General features: G+C 33.8%; 1 protein-coding gene and 1 long non-coding RNA gene across 4 annotated transcripts in view; one reads left to right on the top strand and one right to left on the bottom strand.

The window, feature by feature from the left end:
* Window positions 1–24,539, bottom strand: part of LOC127701140 (ranBP-type and C3HC4-type zinc finger-containing protein 1-like) — a 494,271-nt gene that overhangs the window by 265,192 nt on the left and 204,540 nt on the right. For all 3 annotated transcript variants that reach the window (XM_052204944.1, XM_052204946.1, XM_052204945.1), the window contains one exon: window positions 22,425–22,518. In XM_052204944.1, the coding sequence (XP_052060904.1) occupies window positions 22,425–22,518 (94 nt within the window). The remainder of the gene's footprint in view (window positions 1–22,424; window positions 22,519–24,539) is intronic.
* Window positions 1–24,539, top strand: part of LOC127701213 (uncharacterized) — a 51,735-nt gene that overhangs the window by 16,103 nt on the left and 11,093 nt on the right. The window lies entirely within an intron of this gene.

The following is a 24,539-nucleotide window of genomic DNA, read 5'->3' as shown; positions in this document are numbered from 1 at the left end:
TCAGTGGTTCTCTAAATGAAGACATTTGTATGTATTTCCCATAGGGTCCTATGTTAAACCAAGTCCCCCGCTGGCGGCCATCTTGGATTATGGATCGGCTTCAAAGTAACAACACTCAGTCAGCACCTCATAAGGAACATTCATACCATGTTTGGTTTCATTCCATTCAGTGGTTCTCTAAAAGAAGACATTTGTATGTATTTCCCATAGGGTCCTATGTTAAACTAAGTCCCCCGCTGGCGGCCATCTTGGATTATGGATCGGCTTCAAAGTAACAACACTCGGTCAGCACCTCATAAGGAACATTCATACCATGTTTGGTTTCATTCCGTTCAGTGGTTCTATAAAAGAAGACATTTGTATGTATTTCCCATTGGGTCCTATGTTAAACTAAGTCCCTCACTGGCGGCCATTTTGGATGATGGAACAGCTACAAAGTAACAACACTTGGTCAGCACCTTGTAAGGAACATTCATGCTATGTTTTGTTACATTCCATTCAGTGGTTCTCTAAAAGAAGTCATTTGTATGCATTTCCCATAGGGTCCTATGTTAAACTAAGTCCCCTGCTGGCGGCCTTCTTGGATGATGGATCAGCTACAAACTAACAACACTTGGTCAGCACCTCCTAATGAACATTCATGCTATGTTTTGTTTCATTCCATTCAGTGGTTCTCTAAAAGAAGTCATTTGTATGCATTTCCCATAGGGTCCTATGTTAAACTAAGTCCCTCACTGGCGGCCATTTTGGATGATGGAACAGCTACAAAGTAACAACACTTGGTCAGCACCTTGTAAGGAACATTCATGCTATGTTTTGTTTCATTCCATTCAGTGGTTCTCTAAAAGAAGTCATTTGTATGCATTTCCCATAGAGTCCTATGTTAAACTAAGTCCTCCGCTGGCGGCCATCTTGGATGATGGATCGGCTACAAAGTAACAACACTTGGTCAGCACCTCCTAATGAACATTCATGCTATGTTTTGTTTCATTCCATTCAGTGGTTCTCTAAAAGAAGTCATTTGTATGCATTTCCCATAGGGTCCTATGATAAACTAAGTCCCTCACTGGCGGCCATTTTGGATGATGGAACAGCTACAAAGTAACAACACTTGGTCAGCACCTTGTAAGGAACATTCATGCTATGTTTTGTTACATTCCATTCAGTGGTTCTCTAAAAGAAGTCATTTGTATGCATTTCCCATAGGGTCCTATGTTAAACTAAGTCCCCCGCTGGCGGCCATCTTGGATGATGGATCGGCTACAAAGTAACAACACTTGGTCAGCACCTCATAAGGAACATTCATGCCATGTTTGGTTTCATTCCATTCAGTGGTTCTCTAGAAGAAGTTCAAAATGTAAAAAGTTAACGCCGACGACGGACGCCAAGTGATGAGAAAAGCTCACTTGGCCCTTCGGGCCAGGTGAGCTAAAAATGAGAACTCGCATTCTGATATCTAATACATGTATCTGTATGCAGCTTTTCCTGAAATCGCAATAATTAATATAACATTTTTGTCCATTCTTAAAAAATCGCAATAATTTCTAATTTACAGTAGGTCAAATAATGCATATTTTAAGGTTTTTCTTGTTGTTAAACACACCTTTGGGTGTGAAGATTGCCCACCAAAAAACCTCCCTTTGGTTGATCTTTTATTTCATCAATCCTGACACCCCAGGGTGTTTTATACGATAAGAAAAATCTTAAAATATGCATTATCTATAGCATAGAAATAGTACATTGATAATTAATTATTTAAACAAGAGTAAACAAGCTGAAACGTCTAGCCTGCTTTACTTATCATAATTTAATGTCATACCATACCCTAAATGTAGTTAGCCTATTGCTTATAGTATCTGAGAAATAGACCTAGTTATGAAAATTGAACATTGACCAATGAACTATAAAAAATGAGGTCACGGTCAGATGAACCTTGCAAGACAACAAGAACACCATGAAATCATTCCATACACCAAATATAGTGGATCTATTGCTTACAGTATACGGTAAACAGACAAAAACCATGAAAACTAAGCATTAACTAACGAACCATGAAAATGAGGTCAAGGTCAGATTATATCTTCCAGACATCAAATATAGTTAGCTTATTGCTTACAGTATCGGAGAAACAGACCTATTATTAAGAAAATTGAACATTGAGCAATGCACCCTAAAATTAAGGTCTAAGGTCAAATGAATCCTGCAAGACAGACATGTACCCAGTACACCTTACAATCATTCCATACACCAAAAGTAGTGGCTCTATATTGCTTATTGCATCTGAGAAACAGACAAAACCATAAAAAGTTATAGTATCCAATCAACGTAAAATAACATGAAAAATTAACATTTACCATTGATCCATGAAAATGAGGTAAAGGTCAGATGAAAACTGCCAGACAGACATGCAAACCTAACAATCATTCCATAAATCAAATATAGTGGCCCTATTGATTATTGTATCTTAGAAACAGACTTAACCACAAAAGCTTAACACTGTCCCATGAACCATGAAAATTTTGTCCAGGTCAGATGAAATAACATAAACAGTATCAATGTTTCATATTTTAATCACACAAAACCGTACATGTATTTTCATGCCAGTACCGAAGAACTGGCGACTGGGCTGGTGATACCCTTGGGGACTAACAATCCACCAGCAGAGCGATATCGACCCATTGGTAGTGATAACTTTAATGGTACCAATTTTTCTACACCCGATGCTCAAGGCCAAAATATTTGAAAATCCAAAACTTATTAAAATAAAATGCTCCACAGGGCGCAGCTTGATACGACCGCAGAGGTCGAACCCTGAACAGTTGGGGCAAGTATGGACACAACATTCAAGCTTGATACAGCTCTGAATTTGGATTGTGATTAAATATTTGACACAGCATAGGTTTCTGACACAGAATGAATGTGGTCTAAGAACTTAAAAATTTTAAATTGGACATTCACCTTTTATGGTCCAATATCCAAAATCTAAATACATGGTTAGATTCAGCATATCAAAGAACCCCAAGAATTCAATTTTTGATGAAATCAAACAAAGTTTAATTTTGGACCCTTTTGACCTCAATGTGGACAAAGTTGATAACGGGGCCCAAAAATCAAAAATCTAAATACATGGTTAGATTCAGCATATCAAAGAACCCCATATATTCAATTTTTGTTGAAATCAAACAAAGTTGAATTTTGGACCCCCATTTGGACCAACTTGAAAACTGGGCCCATAATCAAAAATCTAAATACATGTTTAGATTCAGCATATCAAAGAACCCTAAAAATTCATTTTTTTGTTAAAATCAAACTAAGTTTAATTTTGGACCCTTTGGACCTTAATGTAGACCAATTTCAAAAAGGAACCAAAAATTAAGAATCTAAATACACGGTTAGATTTGGCATATCAAAGAACCTCAATAATTCAATTTTTGACGAAATCAAACAAAGTTAAATTTTGGACCCTTTGGACCTCAATGTGGACCAATTTAAAAACGGGGCCCAAAATCCAAAAACTTAATACACGGTTAGATTCAGCATATTAAAGAACCCCAAGAATTGAAGAATAAAACCCCATTGAAATTGATCAAGAAATAAGCAATTTATACGAAGTATCTTCTTTTGCACAATACTGTGCAATTGAATATTTCTTGCTATTGTGCAATACTGTACAATTGACAATTTCTTGCTATTGCACAATATTGTGCTATTGGATATTTCTTGCTATTGCGCAATACTGTGCAATTGAATATTTCTTGCTATTGCGCAATACTGTACAATTGACAATTTCTTGCTATTGCACAATATTGTGCTATTGGATATTTCTTGCTATTGCGCAATACTGTGCAATTGAAGATTTCTTGCTATTGCGCAATACTGTGCAATTGAAGATTTCTTGCTATTGTGTAATACTGTGCAATTGAAAATTTCTTGCTATTGCACAATACTTATTATATAATAACTTACACATCCTGTTTGGTGTGTATCTCCTACCATATCATTATTATTTGCTTTTAAATATATATAAATCAGAAATAACCAACTTAAAATGGAAAATTTTAAAAGAAAAAAAAAAGCAAAAAAGCAAAAAAAAAAAAAAATCCCCCCCCAAAATTTTTGGAACCCCCTTATGATTCATCACCCCCAAACTCAATCCTAGCCTTCCCTTTGTGGTATGGTACCTTGCAGTACAATTTCAGAGAGATCCATACACTTGAACACAAGTTATTGTCTGGAAACTAGAAAAATGCTTATTTTTGGCCCCTTTTTGGCCCCCAATTCCTAAACGTTTCGGGCAATTACCCCCAAACTCAATTCCAGCTTTCCCTTTGTGATATGGAACCTTGTAGTACAATTTCAGAAATATCCAAACACTTATACACAAGTTATTGTCATGAAACTAGAAAAATGCTTGTTTTTTGCCCTTTTTTGGCCCCTAATTCCTAAAATTTTGAGGCAATTACCCCCAAAATCAATCCGAGCATTCCCTTTGTGATATGGAACCTTGTAGTACAATGTCAGAGAGATCCATACACTTACATACAAGTTATTGTCTGGAAGTTACAAAAATGCTTATTTTTGGCCCCTTTTTGGCCCCTAATTCCTTAACTGTTGGTACCATAACCCCCAAAATCAATCCCAACCTTCCTTTCGTGGTATAGAACCTTATGGTAAAATTTCATGGAGATCCATTCACTTAAACTAAAGTTAGAGTGCGAAAACCAATGTGTCTTCGGACGACGCCGGACGACGACGACGACGACGACGCCAACGTCATACCAATATACAACCAAAAAATTTTAATTTTTGCGGTCATATAAAACCAAAAAATTTTTAATTTTTGCGGTCGTATAAAAATGAAGAACTTATATATCAAAAAGGACAAAAAGTATAGTCAAACCCGGGAAAGGAATCAGAGCTTTGCATGAGAGAGATATATTCCCTAATCAAAATAATTTACAAAATTTTGGAACAGCAAATTTTAATCACACAATATCCATATTTTCATGACAGCGCTGGTGATACACCTGGGGACTAACAGTCAGAGCTTTGCATGAGGGAGATATATTCCTTAATTTAACATAATTTACAAAATTTTGTATTAAACAGCAAATTTTAATCACACAATATCTGCATTTTCATTTCGGTACTAGTTGCTGGGTTGGTGATACCCTCGGGGACTAACATTCCACCAGCACAGGTATCTACCCAGTGGTAGTAATATTATTAACTGTGTCAAGTTTACTACACCAGATGCGCATTTCGACAATAAATTTCGCATCAGCGATGGGAGGCCTAAATACTTGAAAATCTAAAGCTTATTAAAATCATAGCCTTAAAGGCTGTTAAAGCAATTAATGCCTTAAGTTAATGTTTTTGTGACTTTTATCTTTCATCCACACGTAAAAGAATTTAACCTGACAGGAGTCTATCTAGTGAGAAGTAAGTATGTTTTAACTTTATATCAATAAAAGACTTATCCAGTAGAAAGTCCTTTTTACAATGTTTTACATTTTGACATAGTCACGTAAATTATATAACACAACAGATTTTTAAATAAAGAAACTTTTAGTTAAAATCGTAAACATGGTAAATACACTTGACGATTTTCTGCATGGTCAAGACTAGTAAGATCTATTTTAAACCATCCAATGAAAACACGCTGATCACTAATTACACAAAACCAGAGACATGACCAAACATTATAAAAGTAAATGAAAAGATTATTTGAGTTTAATTATGACAATCAGAAACACTCTTTCAGTAAAATGTTATGATTTTTAAAACTTCAAAATATAAAACACAAAACTTTTTAATTCCCGAGAATTACAGGTAATCATTTTCAATTGCCTAGAGGGTAATTATGACATTTGACACTGTCTAGAGAAGTATTTACCTTACTCAGTAAAGACCTGTCTAAATTCCATTTAATTGATAAATTCAACAACACTTACCATTATCTTGATGATATTTTTTCGTTAAATAATCAAGAATTCTCTAAATATGCTGGCGAAATTTACCCACAGCAACTTACTTTATATAAATCAAATAGTAACAACAATAAGTGTCCTTTCCTAGATTTAGATATTTCAGTTTTACACCAGAAACTCTACACAAAAATTAACGACAAAAGGGATGATCTTTCTTGACCTATTGTTAATTTTCCTTTCTTGGACTGTGATGTTCCTCTGTCTGGCACCATCTTACGATGTTTATATATCCCAACTCGTTTGTTATGGCCGTGTCTGTAGTGACGTTTTGGATTTCAATGATCGTAATCTATGTACCGGAGTGCCTGGAGAGAACCTTGACCTTCGGTAGGAAAACTGACAACCCTAGTCAATTAAGATTGGAGTCGAGTACACCTGCCCAATGCAGGATTCGAACTCACAACCTCAGTGTTGACTGTCTAGTGATACAGTAGTTGGACTACTTAGACCACTTGGCCACCGAGGCCCAAATCCATTGGATGTTGGATGTGTACTGATTGATATTTTAGTCATAAATACATGATTTTTTTTATTAGTTGTTATTGGCTTTGAACTAGCTGTCAGTAACAGTGAGTACTCTCAGATCTGTACTTAGTGTCCTTTTTGTTATAAGGGAAGAGGGATGGATAAATACCCTGCCACGTCCAGTCTGTGTTTATGTTTGATGTTTTTCTGCTTTGTATCGATCTGATGAGTTAAGCCTTTTTCAACTATTTTTATAGTTTGTTCTTATGTTGTGCTGTTACACCACTATCCCAGGTCAGGGGAGGGTTGAGCGCTCACAAACATGTTTAACCCAGCCACATTCTTTATGTGCCTGTCCCAAGTCAGAAGCCTGTAGTTCTGTGGTTGTCGTTGGTTCATGTCTGTCATATTTGTTTTTCATTAATTGTTTAGTTATAAATTAGGCCGTTAGTTTTCTCAATTGAATTGTTTCATATTTTTCATGTCCAGGCCTTTTATAGCCGACTATATGGTATGGGTTTTTCTCATTGTTGAAGGCCATACAGTTGCCTATAATTGCTTACATCCACTTTATTTGAACTTTGGTGGATAGTTGTCTCATACACAATCATACCTCATCTCCTTATTTTTATTTTGATCAGTTGATTATAATATAATTTGTTTACAGAGTGGAGTCTGTCAGTATCAATCAGCAATTATTGAAGCCCTTAATAAATAACAGGGTCCTTAATTTCATGGAAGTATTAAAAACATGGTAATTAAGTGTCATTGGAATGCATATTGTGCTATTTTTAAATCAAATAATGTGAGATTAGATTACATTACTATAACGTGCGTAGCGATTTTACAATAATTTTGCGAATGAACAATAATTTTATGAATGAACAAGAGCAAACTGACCTCTTTCAAAAAGAAAGACGAATTAAACAACATAAAACCATATAAGGGATAATTCAGTCATATTTTCAATATTAAATCAACAACTGACATGATTTAATATTTTGCTGAAACATCTCAAGAATGAAATCGCAGGTATAAATAAAATGCTTTGCCGAGCGCAGGCTGATACGACTGCAGAGGTTGAACCCTGAACAGTTGGGGCAAGTTTGGACACAATATTCAAGCTTGATACTGTCTGAATTTGGATTGTGATAAAATTTTGACACAGCATAGGTTTCTGAAATTCTGACACAAAATAAATGTGGTCAAAGAGCTAAAAAAAATTGAAATGGGACATTCATTTTACCTAGAATGGTCTGATATCCAAAATCTAACAACATGGTTAGATTCAGCATATAAAAAAACACCAAATATTTAATTTTAGTTGAAATCAATCAAAAGTTTAATTTTGGACCCTTCAAACCTTAATATGGACTAATTTGAAAACAGGGCCCAAAATAAAAAATCTAAATGCATAATAAGATTCAGCATATCATACAGCCGCAATAATTCAGTTTTTGATGAAATCAAACAAAGTTTAATTTTGGACCCTTTTGACCTCAATGTAGACGAATTTAAAAATGGGGCCCAATATCCAAAAAAGTAATACAAGGTAAGAACCCCCAAAAATTAAAGACTTTAAATTAATCCCATTAATTGGTTAAAAGATTTGTATTTATTTTCAATTGAAGATTTCTTGCTATTGCACAATACTGTGCAATTGAAGATTTCTTGCTATTGCGCAATACTGTGCAATTGAAGATTTCTTGCTATTGCGCAATACTGTGTAATTGAAGATTTCTTGCTATTGCGCAATACTGTGCAATACTGTGCTATTGCGCAATACTGTGCTATTGCGCAATACTGTGTTGTTGCGCAATACTGTGCTATTGCGCAATACTGTGCAATTAAAGATTTCTTGCTATTGCGCAATACTGTGCAATTGAAGATTTCTTGCTATTGCCCAATATTGTGCTATTGTACAATACTGTGAAATTTGGCAATACTGTGCAATTGAAGATTTCTTGCTATTGCGCAATACTGTGCTATTGCGCAATACTGTGCAACTGAAGATTACAAAAACTTTGAAGAAATAAAATATGAACCCCAAAAAATTGGAAAAAAAAATCCCCCCCCCCAGAAAAAATGCAATGAAGTTTATTAAATTAAAGTTATTGGCAAATTTCCAATATACATAATTTAAAAGCAGTTTAGGTGAGATAAACAAAAAAGCTTCATCAGCAACATTTTATATTGGCAAATTTCCAATGAAGTTCATTAAACTAAAGTTATTGGCAAATTTCCAATGGAATTTATTAATAATAAAGTTTTTGGCAAATTTCCAATATACATAATTTAAAAGCAGTTTAGGTGAGATAAACAAAAAAGCTTCATCAGCAACATTTTATATTGGCAAATTTCCAATGAAGTTCATTAAACTAAAGTTATTGGCAAATTTCCAATGGAATTTATTAATAATAAAGTTTTTGGCAAATATCCAATATACATAATTTAAAAGCAGTTTAGGTGAGATATTCAAATGAGTTTCAATTACCAACCTTACACTGCCTTTTAAATTATGTTTTGTACTTAAGTAATTGTCCATTAACCTGGAAACCCTTTTCCCCCCTTTTTTGCACCTTATTCCTTAACGGTTTGAGCCATAACTCCCAAAGACAATTCTTACCATCCCTTTGTGGTATTCCAATATCCAAAATCTAAATACATGGTTAGATTCAGCATATCAAAGAACCCCAAGAATTCAATTTTTGATGAAATCAAATAAAGTTCAATTTTGGACCCTTTCAACCTCAATGTGGACCAATTTGATAACCGGGCCCAAATATCAAAAATCTAAATACATGGTTAGATTCAGCATATCCAAGAACCCCATATATTCAATTTTTGTTGAAATCAAACAAAGTTTAATTTTGGACCCCGATTTGTACCAACTTGAAAACTGGGCCCATAATAAAAAAACTAAGTACATGTTTAGATTCAGCATATCAAAGAACCCCAAGAATTCAATTTTTGTTAAAATCAAACTAAGTTTAATTTTGGACCCTTTGGACCTTAATGTAGACCAATTTGAAAACAGGACCAAAAATTAAGAATCTAAATACACTATTAGAATCAGCATATCAAAGAACCCCATTAGTTCAATTTTTGATGAAATCAAACAAAGTTTAATTTTGGATCCTTTTGACCCCTAATTCCTAAACTGTTGGGACCAAAACTCCCAAAATCAATCCCAACCTTCCTTTTGTGGTCATAAACCTTGTGTTTAAATTTCATAGATTTCTATTAACTTATACTAAAGTTATAGTGCGAAAACCAAATGTCTTCGGATGACGACGACGACTACGTCATACCAATATACGACCGCAAAAATTTTGAAAATGGGACATTTATGTTACCTAGTATGGTCTGATATCCAAAATCTAACAACATGGTTAAATTCAGCATATAAAAAAACACCAAAAATTTAATTTTAGTTGAAATCAAACAAAGTTTAATTTTGGACCCTTCAAACCTTAATGTGGACTAATTTGAAAACAGGGCCCAAAATAAAAACTCTAAATGCAAAATAAGATTCAGCATATCATAGAGCCGCAATAATTCAGTTTTTGATGAAATCAAACAAAGTTTAGTTTTGGACCTCAATGTAGACAAATTTAAAAATGGGGCCCAATATCCAAAATAGTTATACAAGGTTAGAACCCCCAAAAATTAAAGACTTTAAATTAATCCCATTGAAATTGGTTAAAAGATTTGTATTTATTTTCAATTGAAGATTTCTTGCTATTGCGCAATACTGTGCTGTTGCACAATACTAAGTTAATCTGTTATACATAATAATTTACACACCCTGTTTGGTGTGTATCTCCTGCCATATCAGTATTTGTTGCTATTATATATAAATCAGAAATAATCTATGTAGAAATGGAAAATTTTTGGAAAAAAACCCAAAAAATTATGAAAAAAAATCCCCCCAAAAAAAAATATTTTTGAAAAAATTTGAAATTTTGAAAAATCTTGAAAAAAAGATGTATGAACCTCCCCCCCCAAAAAAAAAATTGAATAAAAAAATCCACCCCCCCCCCCCCCCCCCCAAAAAAAAAAAATTTGCAAAAAATTTGAAATTTCAAAAATTTTGAAGAAAAAAAATATGAACCCCACAAATTTTTTTTAGAAATTTTGAAGATTATTTTCTTTTCAAGAAAAATGTACAATTTCAGTGAGTTCCATAAACTTTTACACAAGTTATTGTCTGGAAACTAGAAAAATGCTTGTTTTTGGCCCCTTTTTTGCCCCTAATTCCTGAACGTTTGAGGCAAAAACCCCTTAAACTCAATCCCAGCCTTCCCTTTGTAATATGGAACCTTGTGGTACAATTTCAGGAAGATCCATCCACTTACACACAAGTTATTGTCAGGAAATTACAAAAATGTTTGTTTTTGACCCCTTTTTGGCCCCTAATTCCTAAACTGTTGGTACCATAACCCCCAAAATCAATTCCAACCTTCCTTTTGTGATATTGAACCTTCTTGTAAAATTTCATAGAGATCCATTCCCTTAAACTAAAGTTATTATCTGGAAACCAAATGTGTCTTCGGACGTCGACGACGATGACGACGATATGATAGCAATATACGAACGCAAATTTTTTTGCGGTCGTATAAAAATGCACTTTTTCACTCGGACTTCTACATTCTTTGATTGTCAAACGGTTGTCACCTTAAATACAAAAATACATCTACAAGAACATATGTTGAAACTTCACAAACCAACTTTTTTTCAACTGTTTTTATTAATGTGTTTCATGAGAAATCATACATAGGATTTTTAGAATAACAGACAAGGAATCTGCTCAAAAAACTTTGGCTTGATCTGGGTCACAAAAATGGCTATACACCATAGCATTAAAGCAATTGCTTTAACAAGAGGCTGCCAGAGTGACAGCAAACTGGATTTTCCTGCAGAGGTCGAACCCTGAACAGTTGAGCAAGTATGGACACAACATTTAAGCTTAAAACAGCTCTGAATTTGGATTGTGATTGAATATTTGAAACAGCATAGAGTTGTGACACAAAATGGATGTGGTCAAAGAACTGAAAAATTTGAAACCAGACATTTACCTATTATGGTCCAATATCCAAAATCTAATAACATTGTTAGAATCAGCATATCAAAGAACCCCAAGAATTCAATTTTTGATGAAATCAAACAAAAGTTTAATTTAGGACCCTTTGGACCTCAGTGGGGTATTATCTAATTAATAATGAAAATAAATACAGGTTTAGATTCAGCATTTCAAAGAACCCTATATATATTCATTTTATGTTGAAATCAAACACAGTATAATTTTGAACCCATATTTTGGGCCAACTTGAAAAATGGGCCCAAAATCAGAAATCTATATATATGTTTATTAATAGACAAACTAAGCTTAGGTTTTAAAGAAGTTTGCTTCATCAAAAAAAAATATATATACTATTCAGAAAATAAGTTTATACAGAATAACAAACAAACCAACCACAAAATTCTTCAAACAATTCACAAAAGAAAAGAAGAAAAAAAATCCAAAATGTCATTTATCATTAATACAATATCTATTAAAGATCTATAAAACTTATCTGTAATTATCTTCAAAATGTCTAATAATGAACAGTAAATTTCAAACTTTATTTTTACAGTCTGACTCCTACAGATCTTATCATTAACACTTAGGAAACAGAAAATTTTCAAATAAATCTGTCACTCCAATTTTAATTGTGTGATAAGATATTTACCAGATGCTCTGTTATCTATTAACAGGTGAAAATTATTTAAAAACACTTAGTGTAATCAAACTTTATATATATAATTAATAGTTCCCAATATTTTGTCACAAAATAATTAATATAGATCTGCAACTTATCTATCAATGTCAACAACTTTATCTTCACAATGTAATGTAATATTAATGAAATATATCCTGTAATAAAAATAGATTATTATCTAATGAAAATGATCTTTGAAAATCACAATTTCTGCTCATAGGGAAATAACTCAATCATAAAATAAGTATAACTTCTGGATACTAAAAAGTCGATTACTCAAAATTGAGAAAAGCTAAAATCGTGAAAAATGAAACTGACCTTCATTTAGTCACAGGAAACAACATATCCAAATTGGATAAAAATTTGTCAAAGCGTTTGCATGTCAATGAACGGACACTGTTTGGCAGCCGCCCTACCGCCAGCCCGCCATACATCCCCAAATCAACAAGAAATGATTGTAACAGGATGCTGTTACGAAGTCTCCCAAACGAAGCTCCCATAATTCGTAATTCCCAGTGTCGCCTGACATTGGACAAAGTCCAGTGAAAATTGGTTTGGTCCTGTAAAGTTAATGCATTAGTGATGCCTGGGGACTAACCCTGTATATCATTCAAATCATCTTGGCATGACAACCCAGAATATATATGGTTTAGGGGTGGGGATCTCGACCATTTACAAGATACTAGAACATTGGGGGTGGGGGGAACCCCTGGGGACTGACCCTATACGTCATTCAAATGTTCGAGAAACGACAAACAGGAATATATATGGTCTAGGGGTGGGGATCTCAACCATTTGCAAGATATTAGAACATTGGGGGTGGGGGGAACCCAGTGGGGACTGACCGTATACATCATTCAAATGTTTGAGAAATGATGAACAGGAATATATATGGTTTAGGGGTGGGGATCTCGACCATTTACAAGATATTAGAACTTTCTCAAATCGCAGGAGGTCGGGATGACTCCTGGGGACTAACCCTGTATATAATTCAAACCATCTTGGTATGACAAACCAGAATATATATGGTTTAGGGGTGGGGATCTTGACCACTTACAAGATATTAGAACTTTCTTAAATAGCAGGGGGTGGGGGTGACCCCTGGGGACTAACCCTGTATATCATTCAAACCATCTTGGTATGACAAACCAGAATATATATGGTTTAGGGGTGGGGATCTTGACCACTTACAAGATATTAGAACTTTCTTAAATAGAAGGGGCTGGGGGTGACCCCTGGGGACTAACCCTGTATATCATTCAAACCATCTTCGCATGACAAACCAGAATATATATGGTTTAGAGGTGGGGATCTTGACCACTTACAAGATATTAGAACTTTCTTAAATGGCAGGGGGTGGGGGTGACCCCTGGGGACTAACCCTGTATTTCATTTCATGTGCTTTATCATGACAAACCAGAATATATATGGTTTAGGGGTGGGGATCTCGACCATTTACAAGATATCAGAACTTTCTCAAATGGCAGGGGGTCGGGATGACCCCTGGGGACTAACCCTGTATATCATTCAAACCATCTTAGCATGACAAACCAGAATATATATGGTTTAGGGGTGGGGATCTTGACCACTTACAAGATATTAGAACTTTCTTAAATGGCATGGGGTGGGGGTGACCCCTGGGGACTAACCCTGTATTTCATTTCATGTGCTTTATCATGACAAACCAGAATATATATGGTTTAGGGGTGGGGATCTCGACCATTTACAAGATATCAGAACTTTCTCAAATGGCAGGGGGTCGGGATGACCCCTGGGGACTAACCCTGTATATCATTCAAACCATCTTAGCATGACAAACCAGAATATATATGGTTTAGGGGTGGGGATCTCGACCATTTTCAAGATATTAGAACTTTCTCAAATGGCAGGGGGTCGGGATGACCCCTGGGGACTAACCCTGTATATCATTCAAACCATCTTAGCATGACAAACCAGAATATATATGGTTTAGGGGTGGGGATCTTGACCACTTACAAGGTATTAGAACTTTCATTAATGGCAGGGGGTGGGGATGACCCCTGGGGACTAACCCTGTATTTCATTTAATGGGTTTTATCATTTAGAACATTTTCAATTAAAAAGATTGTGTCTATCACAAACGGTTTTCAATTTATAATCATTTGAAAATTTTAAAAAATAAAATCCCATAGGGTTCTATAGTAAAACCCTCTTTTCTTTTTGCCCCTCAAAGTACCCCTTTATAAACCCCATTGCACAAACAAAACCCTGATTGCACCACTAGACATGTTAGTCTAACATATTGTGAAACCCTAAGTTAATCTGACAAGCGGTTTTGGAGAACGGGTGCGGACAAGTTCAAATTTAAAAGCGGCGGAAGAGGAAGAGGAAGAGGAAGAGGAAGAAGAATAATAATAATAATAAGAACTGAGCAAAAACAATAAGTCTTCCCAAACTTCGTTTGGGAGACTTAATAACCGATTTTTCCTTCGAAAATCCGGTTAAAAATGAAAAGCTTATAAATAAAAAAGGACAAAAAGTATAGACAAAGCCAGGAAGAAATCAGAGCTTTGCAGGAGGGAGATTCCTTAATTGAAAATAAATTCATGGCAGTCTTAAGTTAATGTACTGGTTACTGGGCTGGTCATACCCTCGGGTACTAACAGTCCACCAGCATAGGTATGGACTTAGAAGTGCAGTGACAGTAATAAAATTAACAGTACCAATTTTTCTGCACCAGATGTGCATTTCCACAATAAATGTGTCTTTAGCAATGCTCTAGGCCAAAATATTTTAAAATTCAAACTTTATTAAAACAAGAGTGCATAGGCTGAAATGTTTCGCCTGTTTTACTTATCATTGAAGTTGAAAGTCTGTAATATGAAGGTTTTACTACAAGTATAACATAAACTTGCTATTATCAGTGTTCTATGAAAATGAGGTCACGGTCAGATAAAATCATGCCAAACAGACATGTACACCTTACAATGATATTCCATACACCAAATATAATGGTCCTATCGCTAATAGTACCTGAGAAACAGAATAAACCAAAAAATCTTAACATTGACCAATGAACCATAAAAATGAAGTCACAGTCATATGAACCCTGCCAGACGGACATGAACACCTTACAATCATTTTATACACCAAATATAGTTGACATATTGCTTACAGTATCTGATAAACTGACAAAATTAATAAAACGTATCATTGACCAATGAACCAAAAAAATGAGATCAAGGTCATATGAAATCTGCCAAACAGACAATGTACACCTTACAATCATTCCATATACCAAATATAATTGACCTATTGCATATAATATCTGAGAAATAGACCAAACCACAAAAACTAAACATTGTCCAATGAACCATGAAAATGAGGTCAAGGTCAGATGAAACCTGCCAGTCTGACATGTACACCTTACAATCATTCCATACACAAAATATATTTGACCTAGTGCTTATTTTTTATTTTTTTTATATTTTCATTTTTAACAGCACTGGGTTGATACCTGTGCTGGTGGACTATCAGTTCCTGAGGGTATTATCGGCTCAGTAGTCAGTACTTTGGTACTGACATGATTTATAACAAACCTTTCAAAAGTTTGTTTTTTTTAAATTTTTAAATTATAAAGAAACAAAGGTTTCAACTCCCTCAGGCAAAGTTAATCTTAGATGGATTTGGCTATTTTCTTAGGTCCTTTTGAGTCCTATAGCTCTTCAATTCTTTCGGTTCTTATACATCCTTGTCCTTCAAGTATTCAGCTTTGAGTGTTCCTGATGAAGGTAAATCCAGAAAAGCTCTTGGGACCCATGAAATTTATAACGTGTTGTTTTCATTTTTTATATTATCTGAGATACGGACTTGACCATGTAATTTTAACTTTGATCACTGATCCGTGAAATGAGGTAGAGGTAAGGTGAACCCTGTCTGACAGAAATGTTGACCATGCAAGGATCCCATATACCAAATATAGTTATCCTATTACTTATAATAAGTGAGTATTTCACATGACAAAAATATCGACCAATGGAACAAGTGAAAAACAAAGGTCACATTACTGACTTGGTACTGAAGAAAATGAAGGGTTGAACCTGGTTTTATAGCTAGCTTAACCCCCCACTTGTATGACAGTTGTTTGTAGTTCTGTTATATTGACAAAATTGGGTGAACAACCAAACAGACATAATAGGTGAATGTGACAATAATTAGGATCCAGCAGTCATGACTGTGTAAACATACATCACAGACATAAAACACAACTGACTTAAAAATTCAAACATACAAATAAATCTAACAAAGTCAAAGATGCCAAGAAAAAAATAGCTGTAAATTTGACAAATACACCAACAAAACAGTTTTAGTAGTTGATAGTAAATTGACAAAGACGCTGATAAAAATTTTAAAAAATTTTTTGCAGTTGTTAGTGCATACCGCATATAGTATTCACTTTCATGATAAAGTACAAATTAAGTAAAATATAAATACAAGGGTAAACAAAATGGAAAATGAGGTGAAGGACATTAGATGTATGACAGATGGAAACCTCGTAACATATGGTATGAAACATCCAGAAATATAAAGCTTTATACCAATAGTATACCGTGCTGCCGCCACTGGATCATAATCCCTATGTCTCCCATTCTGGCAAGATAGAAACTGACATTAAATTATTTTTTGAGAATTTATTGAAAAGAATTTGCATTTTTCTTTAATATGATGTAATGACAGTTGCTATGGATACTATAAACAAATTCATTAGGTAGATGGTAATGCTGTCCGTTAATTATTCTTTTTTAAAATTATATACTACTTCTTTTACTCGTAACTCTTTTATCCTGTTTTTGTTTTTAATGAAAAAAGTAGCAAATAAAAAAAATAAAATTATGATTCATCTCCTATGGTGCGAATATACAATTGTTCTCAACTTCAAGATAGTATAAAGTCAGCCTTTATCATAAGAGGTGGACAAGGAAATTATAACTCCAAAAAATCCTGATGATGGGTAAAAAAACAAAAATTCTAGATCGGTGGCAAAAAAAAATTACGTGAGTCCGATGAATGAAAGCACATCTTTTTTCTCTCCCAAAAATGGGTTAAAATCATCATTACAATTTATTTAAAGGGCACATATTTCAATAACGTGTCAACTAACACCAAAAAACATCAAAAATTGGTAAAAATCACAATTAAGGGGCAAAAACTTTTATTATAAGGAGTCTGACTATTTCTGATATGTTGACCTTTTTGTAGTTGCTGATCATTTCTACTATTTAAAGTTTCTCTGTAGTTATAAGAGATTTTAAGATAATTGGTAAAATAATAAACAGCTGCGCTATGAGCGCATGATACCCCCGTCGCATTTTCAAAGAATAAAGTTCAATCACTTCTCAATGTCATATCAGAAATTTATGAAAATCGAAAGGGAGCTTTTTTCAATGGATTTAAACAATTAACCAAAGTTTCATGAGAACTACTGAAAGCATTTTTGAGGTATTGTCCGAAAACTGGAAAATCCCCCCCTTTTTTAATGAATAAAACATCATAACTCAGAAACGTAAAATCTAAAATTTATAAAAATCGAAAGGGAGCTTACATCAATAGATATAAACAATTCACCAAAGTTTCATGAGAACTGCTAAAGGCATTTTGGAGTTATTGTCCGAAAACTGTAAACTGCCCATTTTTTTAATGAATAAAAACCCATAACTCAGAAATGTAAAATCTAAAATTTATGAAAATGAGAAGGGAGCTCATGTCAACAGATATAAACAATTCACCAAAATTTCTTGCAAATTGGTGAAAGCATTTTGGAGTTATTGTCCAAAAACTGGAAAATCCCCCTTTTTTTAATGAATAAAACCTCATAACTCGGAAACGTAAAATCTGAAATTTATAAAAAACGAAAGGGAGCTCAGATCAATAAATATAAACAATTCACCTAAGTTATATGCAAATTGGATAAAGCGTTTTTTAGTTAATGTCCGACATGTTGACGACGGAGGGACGGATGGACAGACGGACAGACGGACAGACGGACAAATGGACAACGGTATACCATAATACGTCCCGTAAACGGACGTATAAAAACGCACTAGAGGCTCTAAAGAGTCTGCTCACCTAGGTGTATGTGGATCTTCAACAATGGACACTCTCCAACATTGTAGACTAGAATTTAATTTATGACTAAAATCTCTTTTTTTTGTTGTCTTGTATTGCATGAATTGGCAATAATTGCCGATAATTTTTTCTGCTAACAGTATCTCTCTTTCTTATATTGCGTAAAAAAATTGTCATTTAAGGGCAATAACTCCTGTAAAAAGACAACTGACAATACATCTATTCAGACCTATTTACAGATCTTGTTCAAGAGTTCCAAGTGGTGAAGTTGAAATCATCTCTTCATAAATTTTCTGGACACCATCACGTGTTGGTTGACCATTAGGAATATCTGTTAAACAGATGACAAGGAATATGTTCCAATTGTTGTAACCATAGTCCTGTCCTCTTTTCCTCGAATGCAACTTACTGAATTAGACTTGTCACCAGGTGTGTACTTACATAAGCAACACATGGTAAATCAAGAAGAGGCTCCTTAGAACATAATAAATGCTCATCTTGCTCAAATTTGCCAATTTAAAAATTAATTTTGATTTTTTCACTACCAAAAACAATTTCATTATCATAGGAATTACTAATTTAAATAAAACAACAGAGTTCCAATGTCCTAGCCTTGCAAATATTTTATCTATCCAAGCTTAAGGCAATAACTGAAAAAAAAATTTTTTTGTTCCATAAATATCTTCAGAGAATTGAAGGCGTGAGAGCAAATGCAATGCAATTTCGTATATAGTTAATATTTCCAAGGGGCATAACTCTTTTCAAAACATATGATCAGCACTGATTTTAAAATTGCCCGAGACATGGCTGATATAAACCTTTGATATACCGGTATATCAAAAAAAAAATTTAAAATCTGACAACAATTGTACACGTATGCGTAAGAGCGCTTACATTGCAGTTATCCATATAAGGAAAAAGTTCCAGGGACATAACTCTTTTAAAAATAATTTATCTGCACTGATTTTCGAACTTGTCTGAGGCATTACTTACTGATTTTTAACCTATGAAAAGCTTAAAAAAAACTATGCAAGAATTGTACACATGAGAGCGCTAACAATTCAATTTTCCATATAATTAATATTTCCAAGGGGCATAACTCTTTTAAAAATAGATGATCAGCACTGATTTTCTATCTTGTCCAAGACCTTGCTGATATAAACCTATGATATAGGTTTTATAAAAATCTGGTGAGAATTGTGCAAGTGAGAGCGCTAACAAGACCAGACTCCAAGTATTTCTATGTCCCCTGCAACACATCACACAGGGGACAAATAGACAGCTTTTCAAGTGCCTTCAAGTGAAATACAGGACAATAAATAACTTTTTTCCTTCATTAATAGTATGATATCATTTATTGTATAACTATAGGTTCAAAGAAACAAAATCCCTAATCTGACAAAAATGAGCCATATTGATATAAACATAACTAGAGGCTCAAAAGAGCCTGAATCACTCACTTAGGTCTATGTGCATCTTCAACAATGGACACTCTCTAACATTGTGGACTAGAATAGAAATCATGAAAAAAATCCCTTTTTTGTTGATCTAAAAAGGCTGATAATTTTTTCTGTTTTACAGTTTCTCTCTATCTTCTTAAGTTTTATCCCAAAACACAAAAAAGGGTAAAATAAATAGTCATTTAAGGACAATCACTCCTATAAAGAGTCTACTAACGATTTAGGCCATTTTTAAGGTATTTGTCTTGCTGATCATTTTTGCTATTTAAAGTGTCTATCTATCTTTTATAGTTTTCAAGGTAATAGGCAAAAACATAAAATATTGGTAAAAATCATCATTAAAGAGCAAGAACTCAAATAAAGAGTCGACTGATGATTACAGCTATGCTGACTTGTTTGTAGATCTAGTCTTGCTGATAATGTGTTTGCTATTAAAAGCAGCTATCCATCGATAATCATGATAATAGTTTTCAAGATAATATGCAAAAAAAAGAGAAAAAAAATGGTAAAATTTGTCATTTAAGGGCAATAACTCCTATAAGAAGTCTTCCTAAAAAAAATAATTTAATAACACTTTTAGATATTTGAATGATATATTGGCTCTCAATAATGACAACTTCAGTATGTACTCTAAAGAAATTTATCCTGCTGAACTGACTTTAAATAGAGCTAATACTAACAATGAACACTGCCCTTTCCTGGATCTTGATATCTATATCTTTAACAGGAAGCTTAATACCAAAATCTACGATAAAAGAGATGATTTTTCATTTTCTATTGTTAATTATCCATTTTTAGATGGTGACATTCCCTTGTCACCATCTTATGATGTTTATATATCTCAACTTGTTTGATTCGCTGTGTATGTAACAACGTATTTCATTTTAAAGAAAGAAATCTCTGTATTACTGAAAGATTATTACACCAGGGTTTTCGATATCACAAACTTGTCAAAACATTTACTAAATTTTATCATCAGTACAATGACATCATTCGTAAATATAAATCAACGTGCAGACATCTTATACGTTCAGGTATTTCACATCCCATCTTTAATGGTAATAATCTATACAAAGCACAAAAATGTCGTCATTCACCTCAACAGCTAACCAAACCTTCAAACAGACTTATTCAGAAGGGATATTGTTATCATACTGTTGTCAGGTCATTAAAGATGGTTTTTTTTTTGAATTAATGAGGTCTGGAGCAGGCATGTCAATAACTGCTAGTAGTCTTTTGTTAATTTATGTTGATCTTTGTCATTTTGCTTAGTTTCTTCTGTTATCTATTCTAACATTGGACTCGGACTTCTTTTGAACTGAGTTTTACTGTGCGTATTGCTGTGTGTTTGTTTATTCTACATTGGCTAGAGGTATAGGGTGAGGGTTGAGATCTCACAAAACATGTTGAACCCCACCGCATTGTTGCGCCTGTCCCAAGTCAGGAACCTCTGGCCTTTGTATGTTTTTTTCAATTTTGGTTCACTTATATGTTTCAAGAGTTTAGTGTGACGTCCATTTCCCCTGAACTAGTATACATTTTTGTTTAGGGGCCAGCTCAGCCCACCTCTGGGTGCGGGATTTTCTCACTGTGTTGAAGACCCTTTGGAGGCCTTGGGCTATTTTCTGCTCTTTGGTAAGGTTGTTGTCTCTTTTACACATTCCCTGTTTCTATTTTCAATATTATTCTGTCAGTTTTGATGTAAACGGACAATAGGTAGATCTCAGCATTCTGAACATTTCTGCCCCTGTCAGATTTTCAGTATTTATAGCGGTTTTCAAGATAATAGACAAAATTTGCATTATTACCCCCAAGTTCTATTTTTAGCCATGTCAGGCATGTTGGTTGTCAGACAGGGTCATCGGACACAATATCTAAACTAGAAACAATGACAATTGTGGCTAAGTTTGGTTTAATTTGGCCCAGTAGTTTCAGGATCAGATTTTTGTAAAAGTTCACTAAGACGACAAACAACGACGATGGACACCTTTGGGCCAGGCGAGTTAAAAAGGGTATAATTCGACATCTAAGGGCAATAACTCCTATAAACAGTTGTCCTACAGTTTTGGCCATAATAGACAGTATAAATATGTAGACCTAACATTCTGAAAATTCTTGCTCTGTCAGATTTTCTTTATCTACAATGGTTTTCCAAATTATAGAAAATACTTGTATATAATTCCTTTGTTCTTTTTTTGCATTGGCAACCACGTTGGAAAGTATGAAATATAAAAAAATGTAATCTGGATCTGGGCACCCTTTAGTGCATTCACAATATCTTTAATTAAAATTGGTTCAGCAGCTTCAGAGGTAAAAGTTTATGAAGATTGATGGATAAAAATTGATGGCAAAAGCTCATATGACCCTTTGTATGAAGGATAGGGGACATCCATCATGGTCCATATGTCCATAAGACTAAGTGATCTTAAAAGCTTTATTGGCAGACAATGACAAATTTCAAAATATTGCATCTTTGGTGTAATGAAAAGTAAATGATTTGAAAAGGTTCTACTCTGGTAAATGTCTAACCCAGGGAAAAGTTACCATTCTTTTACATTATTACATTTGTGCATGAAAGGTAGACATATTCATAATTATGATTCTAGATAAACAGGCAGTCAAAATACAAAATGATTACATACCTTAGCCTTAAGATCTCCTATTGTATCATTAAGTTTTACAGTGAGCAGCAAACTTCCTCCAGAGCAATCTTTATCTTCAACAAAAACTTTTATCCTGAAAGTTAACATAAATTTCATTGTATACTTTACTTCTAAAATAAAAAGAAACTAAATGCAAACCTATCATACTTATCACAGGCATATATATGTATCTAATCTGAAAGACCTCAAACCATCTTTCCGGTGGAATAAGTCCCACAAAAAAATATAAACAACATGTTTTAAATTTCATGCATCCTAAGCGCTTTTCTGGATTTACCTTCATCAGGAAAGCTCAAAGTCAAAAATATTAGATAGCCAAAGATGTATAAAAACCAAAACAGTTGAAGAGCTATATGACAAAAAAAGACCTAAAAAAATAGCCAAATTCATCTACGGTCGACTTTGCTCGAGTGAGTTGAAACCTTAGTAGTTTCTTTATAATTTCAATTTATAAACAGACAATTTAAGAAAGGTTTGTTATAAATCATGCCAGTACCAATGAATAAATTAAACTTTCTTTTTGGAGACTTATCAAAATATTCCCCAACAACCAATACAACAAGATTTTTCTTCATATTAAACAATAATTTAATTTTGGATGTAACATGTCTTCTGATTGGCTGAAAGTTTTTTGTCCATCAGCTCATAGACATAATTTTGTCATGTGACCGTGATGTCATCAACGTTTTTTCATGAAGGACTGACTGTAATATTTTTTCTGTCTATTCGAAATAACCTCAAAAATGTGCATGTTATTCAGTGTGCACCACATTTTTGAGGTTATTTCTTCATAGACAGAACTAGAAACTCTAAAGAGCCTGTGTCACTCACCTTGGTCTATGTGCGTATTCAACAAAGGACACTCTCCAAAATTGAAGACGAGAACAGAATTCATGACAAAAATCTGTTTTGTTGATCTTGTATTGCTGATCATTTAGTCTGTTTATTCTCTCTCTTTCTTCTTTAGTTTATGCTCAAAACACAAAAGAGAGTAAAAAAAATCCTCTTTTAAGGGCAATCACTCCTATAAAGAGTGACAGTCTATTAACTATATCGGCAAAATTTGACTTGTTAGTAGATCTTGACTTGCTGATCATTTTTGTGATTTAAAGTGTCTATTTATCTATTATAATTTTTTATCATATATGGCAAAACAAACAAAAAACAAGAGGCTGTCAGAGTGACAGCAAACCAGATTTTCCTGCAGAGGTGGAACCCTGAACAGTTGAGCAAGTATGGACACTACATTTAAGCTTAAAACTGCTCTTAATTTGGATTGTGGTTGAATATTTGACACAGCATAGGTTTGTGACACAAAATGAATGTGGTCAAAGAACTAAAATATTTGAAATTGGACATTTACCTATTATGGTCCAATATCCAAGATCTAAGTACATTGTCAGAATCAGCATATCAAAGAACTCCAAAAATTCAATTTTTGATGAAATCAAACAAAAGTTTAATTTAGGACCCTTTGGACCACAATGTGGACCAATTTGATAAAGGAGCTCACAATCCAAAATCTCTCAATACATGGTAAGATTCAGCATTTCAAGGAACCACATAAATTCAATTTTTGTGAATCAAACAAAGTTTAATTTTGGACACTGATTTGGACCAACTTGAAAACTGGGCCCAAAAATCTAATATTTAAATACAGGTTTAGATTCAGCATTTGAAAGAACCCTATATATATTTAAATTAAGTTGACATGAAACACAATTTAATTTTATCCATATATTTTCTGTGCAAAGGGAAATAACTCAAACTGAATAAATAGATATGATTATAATCAATAAACCAGTGAAGTGATGACTAAGTTCTATAAAAATAGATATGATGTAATTTTTCAAATTATAATCAATAATATAATAACAACAACCAGTGATAACTAAGTTCTCTAAAATTAGATATGATTTAACACTCAAACATTGTTAAAATCAGCATATCAAAGAACCCAAGAATTCAATTGTTGATTAAACAAAAGTTTAATTTAGGACCCTTTGTACCTCGATGTGGTATTATCTAACTAATAATGAAAATAAATACAGGTTTAGATTCAGCATTTTAAAGAACCCTATATATATATTCAAT

This window comes from Mytilus californianus, unplaced genomic scaffold, assembly GCF_021869535.1.
Source record: "Mytilus californianus isolate M0D057914Y unplaced genomic scaffold, xbMytCali1.0.p SCAF_5, whole genome shotgun sequence".
In the NCBI taxonomy this organism is placed as follows: domain Eukaryota; kingdom Metazoa; phylum Mollusca; class Bivalvia; order Mytilida; family Mytilidae; genus Mytilus; species Mytilus californianus.
This window is presented reverse-complemented; position numbering and strand designations above follow the sequence as displayed.